At 37.3% G+C, this 15156-nt stretch overlaps 1 protein-coding gene across 1 annotated transcript in view; it reads left to right on the forward strand.

Moving 5' to 3' along the window:
• Positions 1-4388: 4388 nt before the first annotated feature.
• Positions 4389-15156, forward strand: part of LOC117567319 (homeobox protein aristaless) — a 56963-nt gene continuing 46195 nt past the window's right edge. The window contains exons 1-2 of the mRNA XM_034247222.2: positions 4389-4653; positions 14652-14699. Coding sequence (XP_034103113.2) covers positions 4416-4653; positions 14652-14699 — 286 coding nt within the window. The 5' untranslated portion in view covers positions 4389-4415. The remainder of the gene's footprint in view (positions 4654-14651; positions 14700-15156) is intronic.

Below are 15156 nucleotides of genomic sequence, written 5' to 3' on the forward strand. Positions count from 1 at the left end.
ATTTATCCAATATCCAAATATCAACTAAGCTAATCCCAATGAACGATAAACTCTATTATCTAAACTGATTTTGAGAGTGTATTGGTAGTTTGTTGCTGTCCAGTTGGCAACTTGTTTGATTATTCAATTAAATATGTTTTTTGTTTGGCCATTATGAAGCTATTATTGTGTCTATTATTATTATCATTATCATTATGATTGCGATTATGATTTTGATGTGAATTTTGATTATGATTATTATTATTATTACTACAATATTAAGCTGCCATTGTGCGGCAATTAAAGTTTCAACTAATCACAAAACAGACAATTGTGTGACAATAATATTATCATGTTGTTGTTGTTGTTGTCGTTGTTGTTGTGTCTATTTTCGATGTCTAACATTAAAATGGCCGGCAGCCGAGTTTGAAGATCCAAGAGATGCGTTCATTATATGCTCATATGTCCGACAGCGAAACAACTTAATTACACAACAATGGGACAGCAACAACAACAACAACAACGATAAACATACACACGATTGAACAATGGCATTTTGGCAAAGTTTTACAACGGCTCTTCAAGTTTTTGTGCTTTTGACAGCTCTTTGGGGTCTATACCCTGCAAATCTAAGTAAGCACTGGAGTTTATTCAAACAAAATTGAGCTTCTAGCTGTCTATAAAAGCAATGTAGCCTCATTGAACTCAGCGAGCTTAAGAGCAACACCTGTGAAATTTGTCAAATAACTTTAGTTAAACTTAATTTAAGCACACACCAAACCTTTTTGTAATCGCAGTATTTCTAAGCTAAGTCCCATTAAACTCAGCGTACTTTAAAGCTACACCTGTGAAATTTGGTAAGTAACTTTAATTAAACTTAGTATATGATCACACAGAACCTTTTTGAAATCGCAGCCTTTCTAAGCAAACAGTCCCATTGATCTTAATGAGCTTTAACTCTACAGCTGTGAAATTTGTTAAGCAACTATTTCTACACTTATTTAAGGCATACACAATTTCTTCTTGTAATCGAAGCACGTTTTAACTTTTTTTTTCGTATAAACAATTTTGTCGAAAAGAACTGCCCATCTGCTGAGCTAGGTCAACGTTTGGTCCATCAGTCTGAGCTCAGTTTTCAGTGAGCGCTTCAAGTTATTGCCCAAAAATAAAGTAACTGAACTTTAATTGTTTTTTTTTTTTTTTTGTTGTCTTCTTTTCTTGTTTTCATAATTAAGTTTGTCGAATTGCTGAATAGATGAATAGGTGAATGCGTGTGTGTGAGTGTGTGCGAGCACTCATAGTTGAGTAAATGAAACGTCGACACATAATTGACAAGTCGCAACACCTTTTTTATTTTTTTGGGTAATCCGAACTCAAACTCCTACTTTGGGATTTATCGATTTGTTGTATGGGCAACTTTCGCACTCGACTTGAAGAGTTGTGCCGCAAAGCGATGACGATAATTGAATCATTTTGGCGGCATGTCAACTACCAGAAAGCGCTGAAGGATGCTTTAATTGGGGCACCCTGTATGCTTGTGTGTTGGTCAAGTCAGGTAAAAAGAAGAAAAAAAAAGAAGAAATGATTATGGTTAAGAAGAGACTGTGAGAACCGCAGAGCAGAGAAAAACGTCAAAATATTTGCAAAACAAAGCTGAGCAAGTTGAAGGACAAAGCAGGACAACTAACCGCAACGAGAATTATTTTCAACTAAAAAGGAATTAAAATGATCGCCAGCTGAAGAAATTGCTCTCAGTCTGTCTCGCTCTACTTCTAATACGATATCGGATTACAATTAATGATCATCATCATTATCATTCATTATCATCATTATCGTTATCATGTGTTATTGCAATTATGACGATTATTCGATGAAATTCAATATTTTTGTATTTTGACAGTCGAATTTCTCCGCATACGCATTTTCTTTAATTGCAAGTTAATTAACAATAAAAATGTAGTTTTTGGATTCTTGAAAATTCGCATTAAAAATGCTCACAGCATGAATCACATTCCACATTCCCCAAGGATTTTTCGCCGCGCAACCTGCGCAGTGTAAAAAATATCAAATTACTTCTTCGCACAACATTCTTAGGCTACGCAGTTGCCTCCCTATCTCTCGCTCTCTCGCTCACAATAGACGCGACACGATCAATTGTGAGCCGTATTATTACTCAGCCTTGTAGCTGTCTCGCTTGCACCCACGCAACGCATAAGCAGAGCACAGCAGCAGACTGCTTGTCGCTTTATAGCTGCGCAGACAAAGAGACGACGACGACGACGACACAAATACACACACACACACACAATCACGCATAGTTAACGCTATCGCTTTAGTTGCTGTTGTTGTTGTTGCTGTGTGAGCTTTGGCATTTCAATTGTTTTTAATAGAGTTGCTGCGACTCGAAAGCTCAGCGCTTGTTTTGCTTTGACTTTGATGTGCTGCTTGTGCGGCAGAGGAAGTGGGAGAGAGGGAGGTGGGGGGTGAGGGGGTCTCGCTTTCTCAACTGTTGCTCTGCTGATCGGTTACAAAAACAGCTGCTTCTTCCAGCTGCCCTTCCAACAGTGCAATCCTAAGTCCCTACAACATTTTAATTAGACGGCTTTTTATAACATTATAGTTTTTAGTGTTTTTTTCCCCTTTTTTTTTTGGTTTTTATTTTTTTTTTTAGCAGTTGCTCTATAAATTGGCGTCCTTCATTGAACGAGTGTCGAAAAGTTGTCCCACCCCAGCAACAACACTAACAAACAATACAAAATGGGCACCACGCACACATTCACAAACTCATCTCAATACAAGCGCATTTGAAGGCACGCACACCAACAAAACGGTTGGCATGACTGGAACATTTCCAGCGCACTGGAAGCATTGCATGCGTCAGAGCAGTCGCACAGCTATACACCGCACACACGCTAGCTGTGCTGCTCTAACGCACACAGGCATTGAGCGCACATGCGCCATATTGCGTTCGCATGCTGTGCAGGGGAAATGTGCTGCTGCCGTGAACCATGTACGCGCACCGTGTGTGCGAGCAGTGCAGATAGCTGTGTGCGCCAGAGTGACGCCGCCCCTGATGCTGGCGTCGTTGATTTACCGTTGCCTGGCAGCGACGTCAACGCAACGGCAGCAGCGACGCCAACGATGCGCGAGCGTCGACTCGAGGCAGCGGCAGATGAAAATGTCGCCAAAGCGCCGAGGACCAAAGTCCAGGCGAAGCCAGGCAAAATCCCGTTGCACACAGAGACTTTGCTTTGCTAGGCGAAGAGCTACCACCAAAAACACAAAAAAAAAGAAAAAAATAAGCACCAAGCTGAAAAAACTGGGGGCAGGCAAAAGCGACGTAGACGACGACGACGGCAACAGCAACGACAACGGCAACGGCAACGATGAGAATGACGACGACGACGACGACAAAACTCCTGGTGCACATTAAGTCAGGCAACAGTTTAACGTGGAAATTATTGCGAATTTGTTGTGTGTTTTTGCGACGACGACGAACAGGCGACACAAAAGCGAAAAGCGCGTGTAGCGAAAGTCGCGAGCTGCAGCAAGTCAACAAACAAAATACAAAACAGCAGCACAAACAGTTGCAACACCGGCAATCTCAAAACATCGAAAACCAAAGCCAAAAACCAAAAAACCCTAAAAACCAAAAACAACAAACTGTTTAGTTTGTGTTTTTTTTTTTTGTTTGTTAGTGTTCTCTACACCTCTCTCTCTCTCTCTCCCCTATCGTATGTTAAATGCTAGTTGTTATTGTCGTTACACACACACACACACACATATAGATGCACATAGACCGGGAGCAGCCGGCATATTAGCCTGCTAGAGCGAGATAGCAAGCGCTGCGAGAGCAACGGAGATGAGAAGAGAGAGCGCGTGGTCAAAGCTCCGAAAATCGTTTAATTAAAAGCAAACACAAAGCAAGCAAAGCAAAAACAAAAACAAAACGCAACTTTGAGCTGTTGCTTTGCCGAAACGGTTGAAGCGGTTCAAAGCGGTTCAAAGCGGTTCAAACGGTTAAAGCGAGTTTTTAGGACAGCGGGGAGGGGGGGAAAAAAATAGACGCCATGCCGCAACGTTCACCATTCGCCATACAGGAGTTGCTTGGGCTTGCTGTGGCAGCAGCAGCAACAACGACAACCACAGCGACAACAACAACAGCAGCAACAATAACAACAACTAGTGCAAGCAAAGCAGTGGCAGCAACAACAACACCAACAACAGCGTGTGAAACCCCAACAGATCTAACAACAACAACAGCAACAACAGCAGCAGCAAGTGCAGCGACAACAACAACAGTGCACTACAACAACAATGCGACAGAGTCAACGACAACAGCAACAACAAGTGCCATCGAGCAACATCAAAATTTTCGGGATCATCATCAGCAGCAGCAGCAGCAGCAGCAGCAACAACAACAACAACAACTGACCATGGCCGCTGCGTCGCGAATGGCGTATTTTAATGCACATGCCGCGGTGGCGGCTGCTTTTATGCCACATCAATTGGCCGCTGCTGCAGCGCATCATCATCATCATCAGCATCATACACAACATCATCATCACCATCCACATCATCATCCGCATCATGCACACGCTGGACATCCGCATCCACATTCGCAGCCGCCGCCGCCTGCAATGCCATCGCATCATCCACTGCTGCATGCTCAGGGTAAGCTAGAACAGAACAGAACACACACACACACTCCCTTTTTTTCAGCACCCACTCAGTTGAACTAGTAACAACGCAATTAGCAATGGGCAACTGGTTTTGTCACCTGCATAGAAGAGAGCGGCAGAGAGAGAGAGAGCGAGCGAAAGAGTGCCGCTTAGTTAGCATAAAAACACGCCATCGACACGCACACACACACACACACAAACGAATGCAAAACAGACTTCGACTCGAAGTCGACTTTAGCTTTTGCGCCACTTCACTACACCTCCACTCAAGTTGAGCTGCTAATTGCAACGGCAATTGCTCAACACACAAATTCAATGTGATATGCATGTATGTATGTGTGTGTGTGTGTGTGTAAAACAGATGCCACCGTGGTATTGCCATTGCAATCAATTAACAGACAGAAATTAAATTAAACACAATTTTTGTTGTGTGTTTATTATTTTTAAAATACAATACAAATAATAATGGCTAATTGTGTACTTTACAATTTTCGTATTTTATTGTGCAAATTAATTGTGTTTTATTTAAAGTTTATTTTAACGTCAATTGGCTGCAATTAATTTGCATTAATTTTCGTTTTAGTTTTTTTTTTTGCGCTACGATAATTGTGTAATTCAATCAATTGTCGTGATTTTGCTCCACTGTTGAGCGCGACTTTGTCTGCGCGGATCAGCGACAAGCGACGGCATGAAGAGAGCAGCGAACGCTAGCAGCAAACAACTGTAAAGAGAGAACGAGAGCACAAGCTCGACTTGAGCAAGTGGCAATATCACAAAAACAACAACAACAACAGCAGCAGCTAAAGCTCGCACAACGATTGACTCTCCCACACAAATACAGCTGCCTAACCGTATGCGTGTGTGTGTGTGTGAGTGTGTGGGAGACAGATAATCTGGCTGCTTGAAGTGCCAACTGTTATTGTTGGGCTGCGGCTGATGCTGTTGTTATTGTTATTATTATTTTAATTAGCGTTAAAATGTCATCGTCATCACTTGTCGTTGTAGCTGCTGTTGTTGTTATTGGCGCTGTTTTGCTTTGTTACTGTATTTCTCACTGTGCCAAATTTACAGCTTAACATTCCCATTCACTTGCAGTCGCCCTCTCTCCACTTCTTCTGCACCCGCTGCATTGCTAACTCACGCACTCTTGCTCTCCGGTTTTGTACTCTCTCGCTCTCTCCAGCTTTTGTAGAGTTAGGAATGTCATGCGATATTTTGCTAGTTTTTGCATAGTGCGTTTTCTCTTTTTCGCGTGTGCACATTGCAAGATTGCAAGAATTAATTCTACTGCCAACGGAGTTTAACTAAAAGTGTATTGTATTTTTATTATTTATTTATTTATCGCGACCGCGTAATTTGTTTAATAAATGTGAGAAAGAACATTGTGTTTTTTTTCGTTCGTTCATTCGCTCGCAATTTCTACGCGTCATCTTATTTAATTTTGCATATTGTTGGCGTTCTGCTTTACCTTCTTTTTTGCCCTCATGTAAGTACGTGTGTATGTACATATGTATGTATGTTTACGCTGTTGTTGTTTGTCTCGCTGATTTTTTACACTTTTGTTGATTTTTCCCATTTGCCGCTTTCGTCAATTAAAGTCGCGTCAAGTTTGGGGCCAAAAGCCCCCAAACGGATTTCCTGTTGTCGCCGAAGCCACCCAGCTCAACTCTATGAGTGGCGCCTCTCTCTCTCTCTCTCTCGTGCTATCTCTGTCTTCCTCTTTTACTCTCCATCTCGCTTCCTCATCGCGGTCACTTTACTATATGGGGCCATTAAGTGCCTTTGATCTTTTACACAATGCTAACGGTGAAAGAAAAAACCGATTCGGAAAATTGCTAGCACATAACACAGGCCATTTATAGCGAGTATATTGTGTATATGTATATACATGTATATATATTATATAGTGCACACACACACCCTCGAACACTCGCTTAATATGCAAGCATTTTTTTTCACATTTAATTGACAATTTTCACTTTGGCGCTGGCTCGCTTTGTTGTGACATTCGTTTTGATGTGTTTGCATACACACACACACACACACACATCCAGGCGCTCTCTTTTACTCTGACACCCACACACACACACACACAAGCACTTGCCTAGCAAATTGTTATTGCAAGCTGATAGCGAGAACTTTCATGTGTGCGGCATTTTTAACTTTAAAGCGCCATCTGCGGGCAATATTCGTTTGTCCCTCTTCTTCTTCTTCCTTCTCTGCTTTTGCTTTGCCTTTGTTGTTGTGTCTTCTGGCAAATTACGCCTTGCTTCAATTAACCATTTCGACATTCCTTCAAAGCATTTAATCAGCTTTTGTTTTGGCAGCGCCTAAAATTTAAAAATACTGATCGACTTGCAAATGCTCATTAACTTGCAGTATTAAATAACAAAATTATAATAATTATACAAAATTTATTCATTTTATTATTTTATTAGTTATATTTACTTAAAACAAAAAACTTTGTCAATTAAAATTGACGGAAAGTAAAGTAACTTTTTGCAGTTGTCAAATTGTTGTTTTTTATTAGTTATTAAAAAAAGCACTATATATCTCTAAACCAGCTTTCTAGTCTATTTAAATATAATATCAATTTATTCACTTGCACTACTTTTGCTTAACTCCAATAAATCAGTTTATAGTAAACATGTTAGCTGAGTCTTATTTGTTAATTTTAAAATTTGTACAAGTTAACTTAACATCGAAATTGCGATTATAGAATATTTGCATAATAATGTATGATTAATGAATTTATTTTTGTGTGTCTTAGATTCTTTAGTTAAGATTAGTCTTCAAACGATTGAAACCCGACTTTCGTAATAAAACAATAGTACACAAAAAGTTGAGCAAAATATCTATACATATCATAAAGAACATTGATATCCCTGTTATAGTTATTTATCAATTAAATTGAAATATTCTATTAAATTCGTATTATATAATTATCCATTATCATATTAATACAAAATATATCTCCTCTTATTTCTATGAAGAAAAAATTACGTGTTAAACGAAAGGTAAAAATTAGGCTTTTTATTAATTATAAATAGTTAAATAATAAACAACTTTAAAGTCGATTATAATTTTGTACTATTTATGTTTACTATTTTAATTAATATTCTTTAAAATCAAAAATCTCGATATTCCTATTATGCCTAAAAATGGTTAAGAATATATTCTATTTATGCTATTACAATTTATTTATAGCAAAGATCTATTAATAAAATAATTTGCTAAAATTAATTAAATCTTAAACTTCAATCTTTTTAATGCACTTAATAATAGTTGAAAATTACAAAATTTGTAGCAAGTTTTTTGTGAACTGAAAGTGAAATTAAATAATATAGAATAATGTCAAGTTTTAGGTATTTTAAATATTCATGAAATCAAAAATCTCTATATTCTTATATTAAAAATATATTCAATTGATAGTTACAATTAATGTATAGCTAAGATTAATATACTCTATAAATAAAATTAATCAAATCATAAACTTCGATCTTCTTATTACACTTAATAATAGTTGAAAATTACAAAATTTGCCACAAGTTTGTGTGGACTGAAAGTGCTGCCAAACAACTTGATTATGATGATGGAAATGGACTGAGTTCGCAACCAAAAGCGGTTGCTATTGCTGTTGCTATTACTGTTGCTGCTGCTAATTGCTGCACGTCAACAATGTTGTTGGCTGAGTGTGGCAAACGCAACGCAACGCAACGCAACATAACGGGCCAAGTCATGCAACAACTTGCCAATGCGCCTTTGATATTTGAGACTGTTTGCTAATAGCCTCCGACTCTTGTCTAACTTCCCTTCGCCTCCCCCCTCCCCTTCCGCTACCCCTGCCCCTACCCCCACCGCTTCTGCTTGTGCTCCTCTAAAGCAGCCTGTCTCCTCTGGCTGATAGAAATCTTCTTAATTGTCTGAGTGTCCAATGTGTGCGGTCCACAGAACAACAACAACAACAACAACTACTACTACCATATAGACAGCAGACCCTGAGCAGACAATTTGCTTTGACTTTGCTTTGATTTTGCGTTGACGTAAATTAAAAAAAAAAAAAAAAAATGTTTAAAAATCAAAAGGAACAAAAAAAACAAAAAAAAACAGCTCAACAATCGCCCTTCGTGGTGGCGTGTGAGTGAAACGCTGCCCCCTTCCCCCTACCCCCGCTCGTGTCCAGTCAAGTGCCCCAATGCCGCGGCCCGCCCGCTGCCTCGCCTGCTCTCGCCAGCCAGCTTGCCACATGCCACTTGTGTGCATTGTCTGAGGTGTGAACAGTTTGTGCGAGGCGACGCGTCAACGTTGCCAACACACGAGTGCAATTGTTGTTGCTGCTGCTGCTGCTGTTGCTGCTGCACTTTAGAAGGCGACCTCGACAAGTTCCCATCCCCCCTTCTCTTTCGCCACCTTCTTTGGCTTCTGTCGAAACATATTTCGCTTTGATTTTTCGTAAATTTCATTTCAATTCAGTTTTTTGCTTTTTGTGCAAATTTAAAAGTCAATTAAAGCAACTTGACAAACGAATCTGAGTGGCACTCAAGGGGTTAATTTGCTGTGTGACTGTGTGTGCCTCGATGTGTGTGTGTGTGTGTGTGTGTGTGTGTGTGTGTGCATGAGTGTGAGGGCCGAAAAGTTGAGTCAGTTTGACATTAAACGGAATTAGCCGCAATTAACTTGAATCAATGTATGGAAAAAGTGCACAATAATTATAATTATCATAATCATAGTGCGAGCAGCACTTTGTGTGTGTGTGCGAGTGTGTGGGTGTGGGTGTGAGTGTGCATATATATAGCATATAATCATATGCTAGATTTTATGCCGCGTCATATGGCAATCAGCGGGGCAATCGTGCCCAAAAGCACAGCGCACAGATACAGATACAGACAGAGAAATACAGATAGATACAGATAGAGATACTTAGCAGTAGATACAGATACAGATACAGCTACAAAGATACAAAGATACGAGTGAGTGCTGCGCTAATTTTATAGCGCAAATAAACACGATTTGGCACTTGAGGCCGCTTCAGCTGTCTCGCTTCTTCAGCGGCTCAACTCAACTCAACTCAACTCAAACTCGTCTCATTTTGAATCACATTTGAATCCATTCGCAGTCCATGTCGAATACTTTGCTGTCTTTGATTTATTTTTAGTTGCTTTCACTGTGTTGATGACTGCTAATTATGCAGCCTACTATATGAGTGTATGTACCTGTATTTATTCATATATTTTATTCACATTCATACTCATACTCATCATCATAAGCATTCATCTACCAATTGATCATTTCAAGTGGCCACTTGGCGATTTGACCGCTTGCAGAGACCTGTTTCATTTACATTTTTCGTTCAATTCAATCTTTTGAATAAGTGTGAGTGTATTCACTGGGCTCAAAACTCTTTACCTCAGCTTGCGCAATTGTTTTTTTGCCACTGTTGCAACTAATTTGACTACTTTATTTTGATTAATTGGCGTTTTTTCGAATCATATGAATACACTCATAAATGACATTTCATTTGAACTATTACGGGTGCAAGCACTTGTAAATAGTTATGTGAATGTTTACAATTATTTAATTTGTTAATCATTGAAGTGAATTCTTTATGAGTGCATTCACTGTATTCAAATAGAGTGTGCTTTGATTCAGTTAACAAAAATATAGTTTTATTTTCACTCATTCACGCATTCATTGTACTCAAATATGATTTTTTTTCTCTGCTTAACGATAGTTATTCATTGAAATGAACACTTTTTGAGTATATTCATTATATTCAAACAAATAACGTTTAATTTAATAACTCTTATTTGTATTTTGAGTGTATTCACAGTGCATTCGTTGTACTCGTTAGTTATAATTAATAAAAATATGTTTTATTTTTTCATTTTAATTATAGTTATTCATTGAAGTAAACACTTTTTGAGTATATTCATTATATTCAAACAATCTAAGTTTAATTTTAATAACACTTATTTGCATTTGGAGTGCATTCACATTGCACTCATTGTACTCAAACATGTTATTTTCTCAGTTTAACTATAGTTATTCATTGAAATGAACACTTTTTGAGTATATTCATTATATTCAAACAATTAACGTTTCATTTAATAATTCTTTTTTGTATTTTGAGTGTATTCACAGTGCATTCGTTGTACTCTTTAGTTATAATTAATAAAATATGTTTTTTTTTTTAAATTTTAATCATAGTTACTCATTGAAATAAATAGTTTCTGAGTGTATTCATTATATTCAAACAATCAAAATTTAATTTTAATAACGCTTATTTGCATTTGGAGTGCATTCACATTGCACTCATTGTACTCAAACATGTTATTTTCTCAGTTTAACCATAGTTATTCATTGAAATAAACACTTTTTGAGTATATTCATTATATTCAAACAATTAACGTTTCATTTAATAACTCTTATTTGTATTATGAGTGTATTCACAGTGCATTCGTTGTACTCTTTAGTTATAATTTATAAAAATATGTTATTATTTAAATGTTAATTTTTAATGTGAATAACTAATTCACTTAAATGAACACTTTTTGAGTGTATTCATTATATTCAAACAATCAAAGTTTAATTTTAATAACGCTTATTTGCATTTGGAGTGCATTCACATTGCACTCATTGTATTTAAGCAATCGTCGTTTTGTTTTAGTTAAGAATAATTTGTATTCTAAGTTTAAGTTATTCACAATGCATTCATTGCATTCGAGGCGCAAATTGCTTCCATGGCAAATCAAATGTATTCGAAACACATGCAACAATGTATTCAACGTGATTCATGTGTTGTTGTTGTTGTTGTTGCCTGCATTGAAGTAAATTGAAATCTATTCAAAGTGCGACCTACCGCTAGCTGCCATTCACTTGTCTCGCTCGTGAGTAGTGTGAGTGCTGTCTGCGAGTAGTGTGTGAGTAGTATTCGTTGTTTTGTGGACACTGAAGCGGCTACTTTGCATGACCTGCGGCGCAATATTTTTGTTTAGTTTTTTTATTTTATTATTTATTATTATTTTGTTTTTTTTTGGCGATCTCACTCACGACGACCCCTTTGATTATTGGGGCCAGATTCGGGGGCACACGTTGTGTGGTCGCCTGTGATTAGAAAACCGCTTCAAAGCGGACCAGAAGAGCACAAAGAAAGAAAGAAAGAAAGAGAGAGGGAGAGAATGAGCGTGTGTAGAAAGAGAGAGCGAGTCAAGACCCATATCAGCTATTGTTTAGCGTTAATCAGTTTATAAATACTTCGTCACTTGCATTCATGAGTCTGAGCATATGAGTGTGAGTGTGAGTACACTCACAATAATGCCATGCAATATCGAATTTCACAATTCTCGAGCGAACGTACGAAAAATTCCTGGTAAATCAGCAAAAAACAGCGACCGCAGTTTTGCTGATTGCTGCCGCGTTGACATGCCACAGACTCGATGCTCGTTGCTCGTTGCTCGATGTTCGTCGAGACTCCAGAACGGGAACGGGAAACTCGCCAAGGGGGGGAATAGGGAGGGAAGAGGGCGCGTAGGGACTTGGGGAGTGAAAGCTAATAAATGTGGTTCCCAAGTTTGATGTGTGCTGATTGTTGACATCCTCCGCGTTGCAAGCGGGTTACGTTGGCAATCTGAAGCACAGCGAAAAATTATTCAAATTAATTTAAAAAAACATTGTATTTAAATGAGAGTAAATTTGAGTCTGTTAAAAATATATTATAAAAAACAATAATAGAATAAAAAATTTGTAGAATAAAATATAATATTATATTAATACTGAACACTTAAAAATTTGCAACACACAATTTAACAAACTTAAATATACAATCAGTAAACACAATATTGAATAAGTTATTTAAGCTTAGTCATTAAAATTGTGTTTTACACATATTTTGTAGTATGCAATATTAAATATAAAATGTTGAACTAACTATTAAACCTCAGACATTAGTTATGAGTGTTGTAAAATTTAATACAATCAAAGAGCAAAATGTTGAAATAATCATCAATATTTCAATCTATTCCACTAAATTGGCTTATGATATTTCTTATTTGATTATTTTTATAACTTTTACAATGTTAACATATTTATATTATTACATTTTTAATTATTCAATTCAATTATTCAATTGATAAATTAAGACAATTCATAAGAAATCTCATTTTTGCAATTACAATTTCTGGCATAGAATTCTCAAGTCAAGTCTCTATTTCTTATTCTATATTCCATAGAGTTCTCAATGCTCTAATATTTTGAGCTGAATATTGAATAGCAAATCAATTTTTTACAATTACAATTTCTATATTTCATCGAATTGCCAAGTCTTTAAAAGTTTTGATTTTGTTTTTTCTTTCATATTAAATAAAACGCGTTGCTGGATTATAAATGTTAATATATAACAAATGTGATATGTAACTAAACAAGAAAATATAGGAAAAAAGATAACAAACAAAAAATCATAGTTAAATTTAACTACAAACTCTGTTGCTCTTAGCATCTTTATCAATTTGATAATTTGTATATAAATAGCTGAAATTTGAGCAATTTTCTCGCAGTGTTCAAGCTCGCACTCATGCTCACACACACACACACACACACTCACAATGTGCTCGACACTATATAGTTGTCGTATTATTCGAAATGCGTCAGCACAACAATTGAAGCCCGATTCCCTCGACGCCCTCCTCCCTACCTCCCTCCCTCCCTACCTCCCTCCCTCCCTCACGCTCTCTGTGTCTCTCTCTCTGTCCGATTTTGGTGAGTCGCAACCCCGATTTTGCGGCATGGGGCACAGCACAACAAAGGCAGGCGAACGCCTTGAAACAATGCAACATCGAGCAGAAATTAGCGCGGTTGTCTGTCAAATTTGATTTTACTTTGATATGTCATTCCCATTCCCAAAGACCCCTACAAGACCAAGACTCGCAAGGTTTCGCTTGAAGCACTCGATTTGCATTTCTGGCTTCAGCTTCGACTCGACTGCATAATGCAGACAGCATCAGCAGCAGGATGTGTTCCGGGCGGGGAAATGAGTCTGCAAGATAGAGAAAGAGAGAGAGAGACAAGTGAGGTACAGAAGGGGGTCAGGGTCAAGTTATCAGAGGGACCGTTTGGCTTTCATCTGGCTAATAAATGCGACAGCTTCTGATGAGCAATGATGTGCTTTCAAATTAAGCGTCTATGGAGCCCAGTTCTGTGCTTTGCGTACATGTGTGTGTGTGTGTGTTTTTGTGTGTCTTCGTTTGGGGATCTCAGGAGTTCCACTTAATTGTATTATGAAGTTAAATGGAATTGTAAATCGATAAATTATCGGTGAACAGTGAACACTTCAATTTACTATTTTGTTAGGATTGATAGTAAAACAAACGATAACATTATCGATAAATGTTGATAGTTACGTAAAATGGTTATCGATAAATTATTAATAATATTATTGTATTATCAATAAAGTAAATAATATAAAATGGCAAATCGCTTAAATAGTTTTAATATTAACGAGTTTGTTGTTATCGATAAATGTTTGAGTGTGATAGCATCAAATGGTAAATCGATATACCGGATACATTTCGTGCAATTTGTTATCGATAAAACCAAACAGTTACTATCGAAAATGATCATTTATCAATAACAATCTTCATAATTTTACACTCATTTTTCTTATTGTGTGCTGATCGATTAAAGCATTTCTTATGGTCCTTCATATATTTGTGTTATTATCGATAAATGTTTTATCAAATGGTAAATCGAAATATCGGATAAATCATTTGCAATTTGGTATCGATAAATCGAAAATATTGTTATCGATATTTATCGATAACAAACTGCAGAAATTTATAATTCAGCTGATTGTGTGTTCAATAAATTTTATCGATTAAAGCATTTCTCTCATACATATTTATTAGACTTATCGATAAAGCCTTAATTGTATTAGATTTAAATATTCGTACTATTCTATTAAATAAAACTTCTTTTTTCACCACTCTTCTCTTGCAGGATTTCCGCAGTTAAAAAACTTCGCGGCCACCGGAACATGTTTACCAGGTAAGCAAGAGTGTCGTGCTCCCTTTCTCAGCAAGGACAATGCGGTTAGAAAATAAAAGCGCTCGCCTAAAGGTAGGCAACGTGCAATGTCCAAATGCTGGAGAATGCAAAGCAAAAAGACCGCAAAACTTATTCACAATGCACAAAAGCCAAAAGCTGTCTGAATTATCCTTTGACCGACAGAGGGCAGCAGCAACGTGCTCTTTGTTTCTCTCTCTCTCTCTCTCTCTCTTTCTTTTACGTTCTCGCTCTGCTAATTAATGGGCATTCCGACGCTTCATTTCGAATCGGTTGCCGAAAGGGGTAAAAAGTCCTTGCGAAGCACATAAATTTCCCAAATTGCTAATAAAATAAACAATTTAGCTTAAAACAAGCAAAAAAGCGCAAAATCGACACACATGTGTCGAGTGTTGAGTGTTCTGAATACGAATACGAACACGAATACGAATGTGAATGT

This window comes from Drosophila albomicans, chromosome X, assembly GCF_009650485.2.
Source record: "Drosophila albomicans strain 15112-1751.03 chromosome X, ASM965048v2, whole genome shotgun sequence".
In the NCBI taxonomy this organism is placed as follows: Eukaryota; Metazoa; Arthropoda; class Insecta; order Diptera; family Drosophilidae; genus Drosophila; species Drosophila albomicans.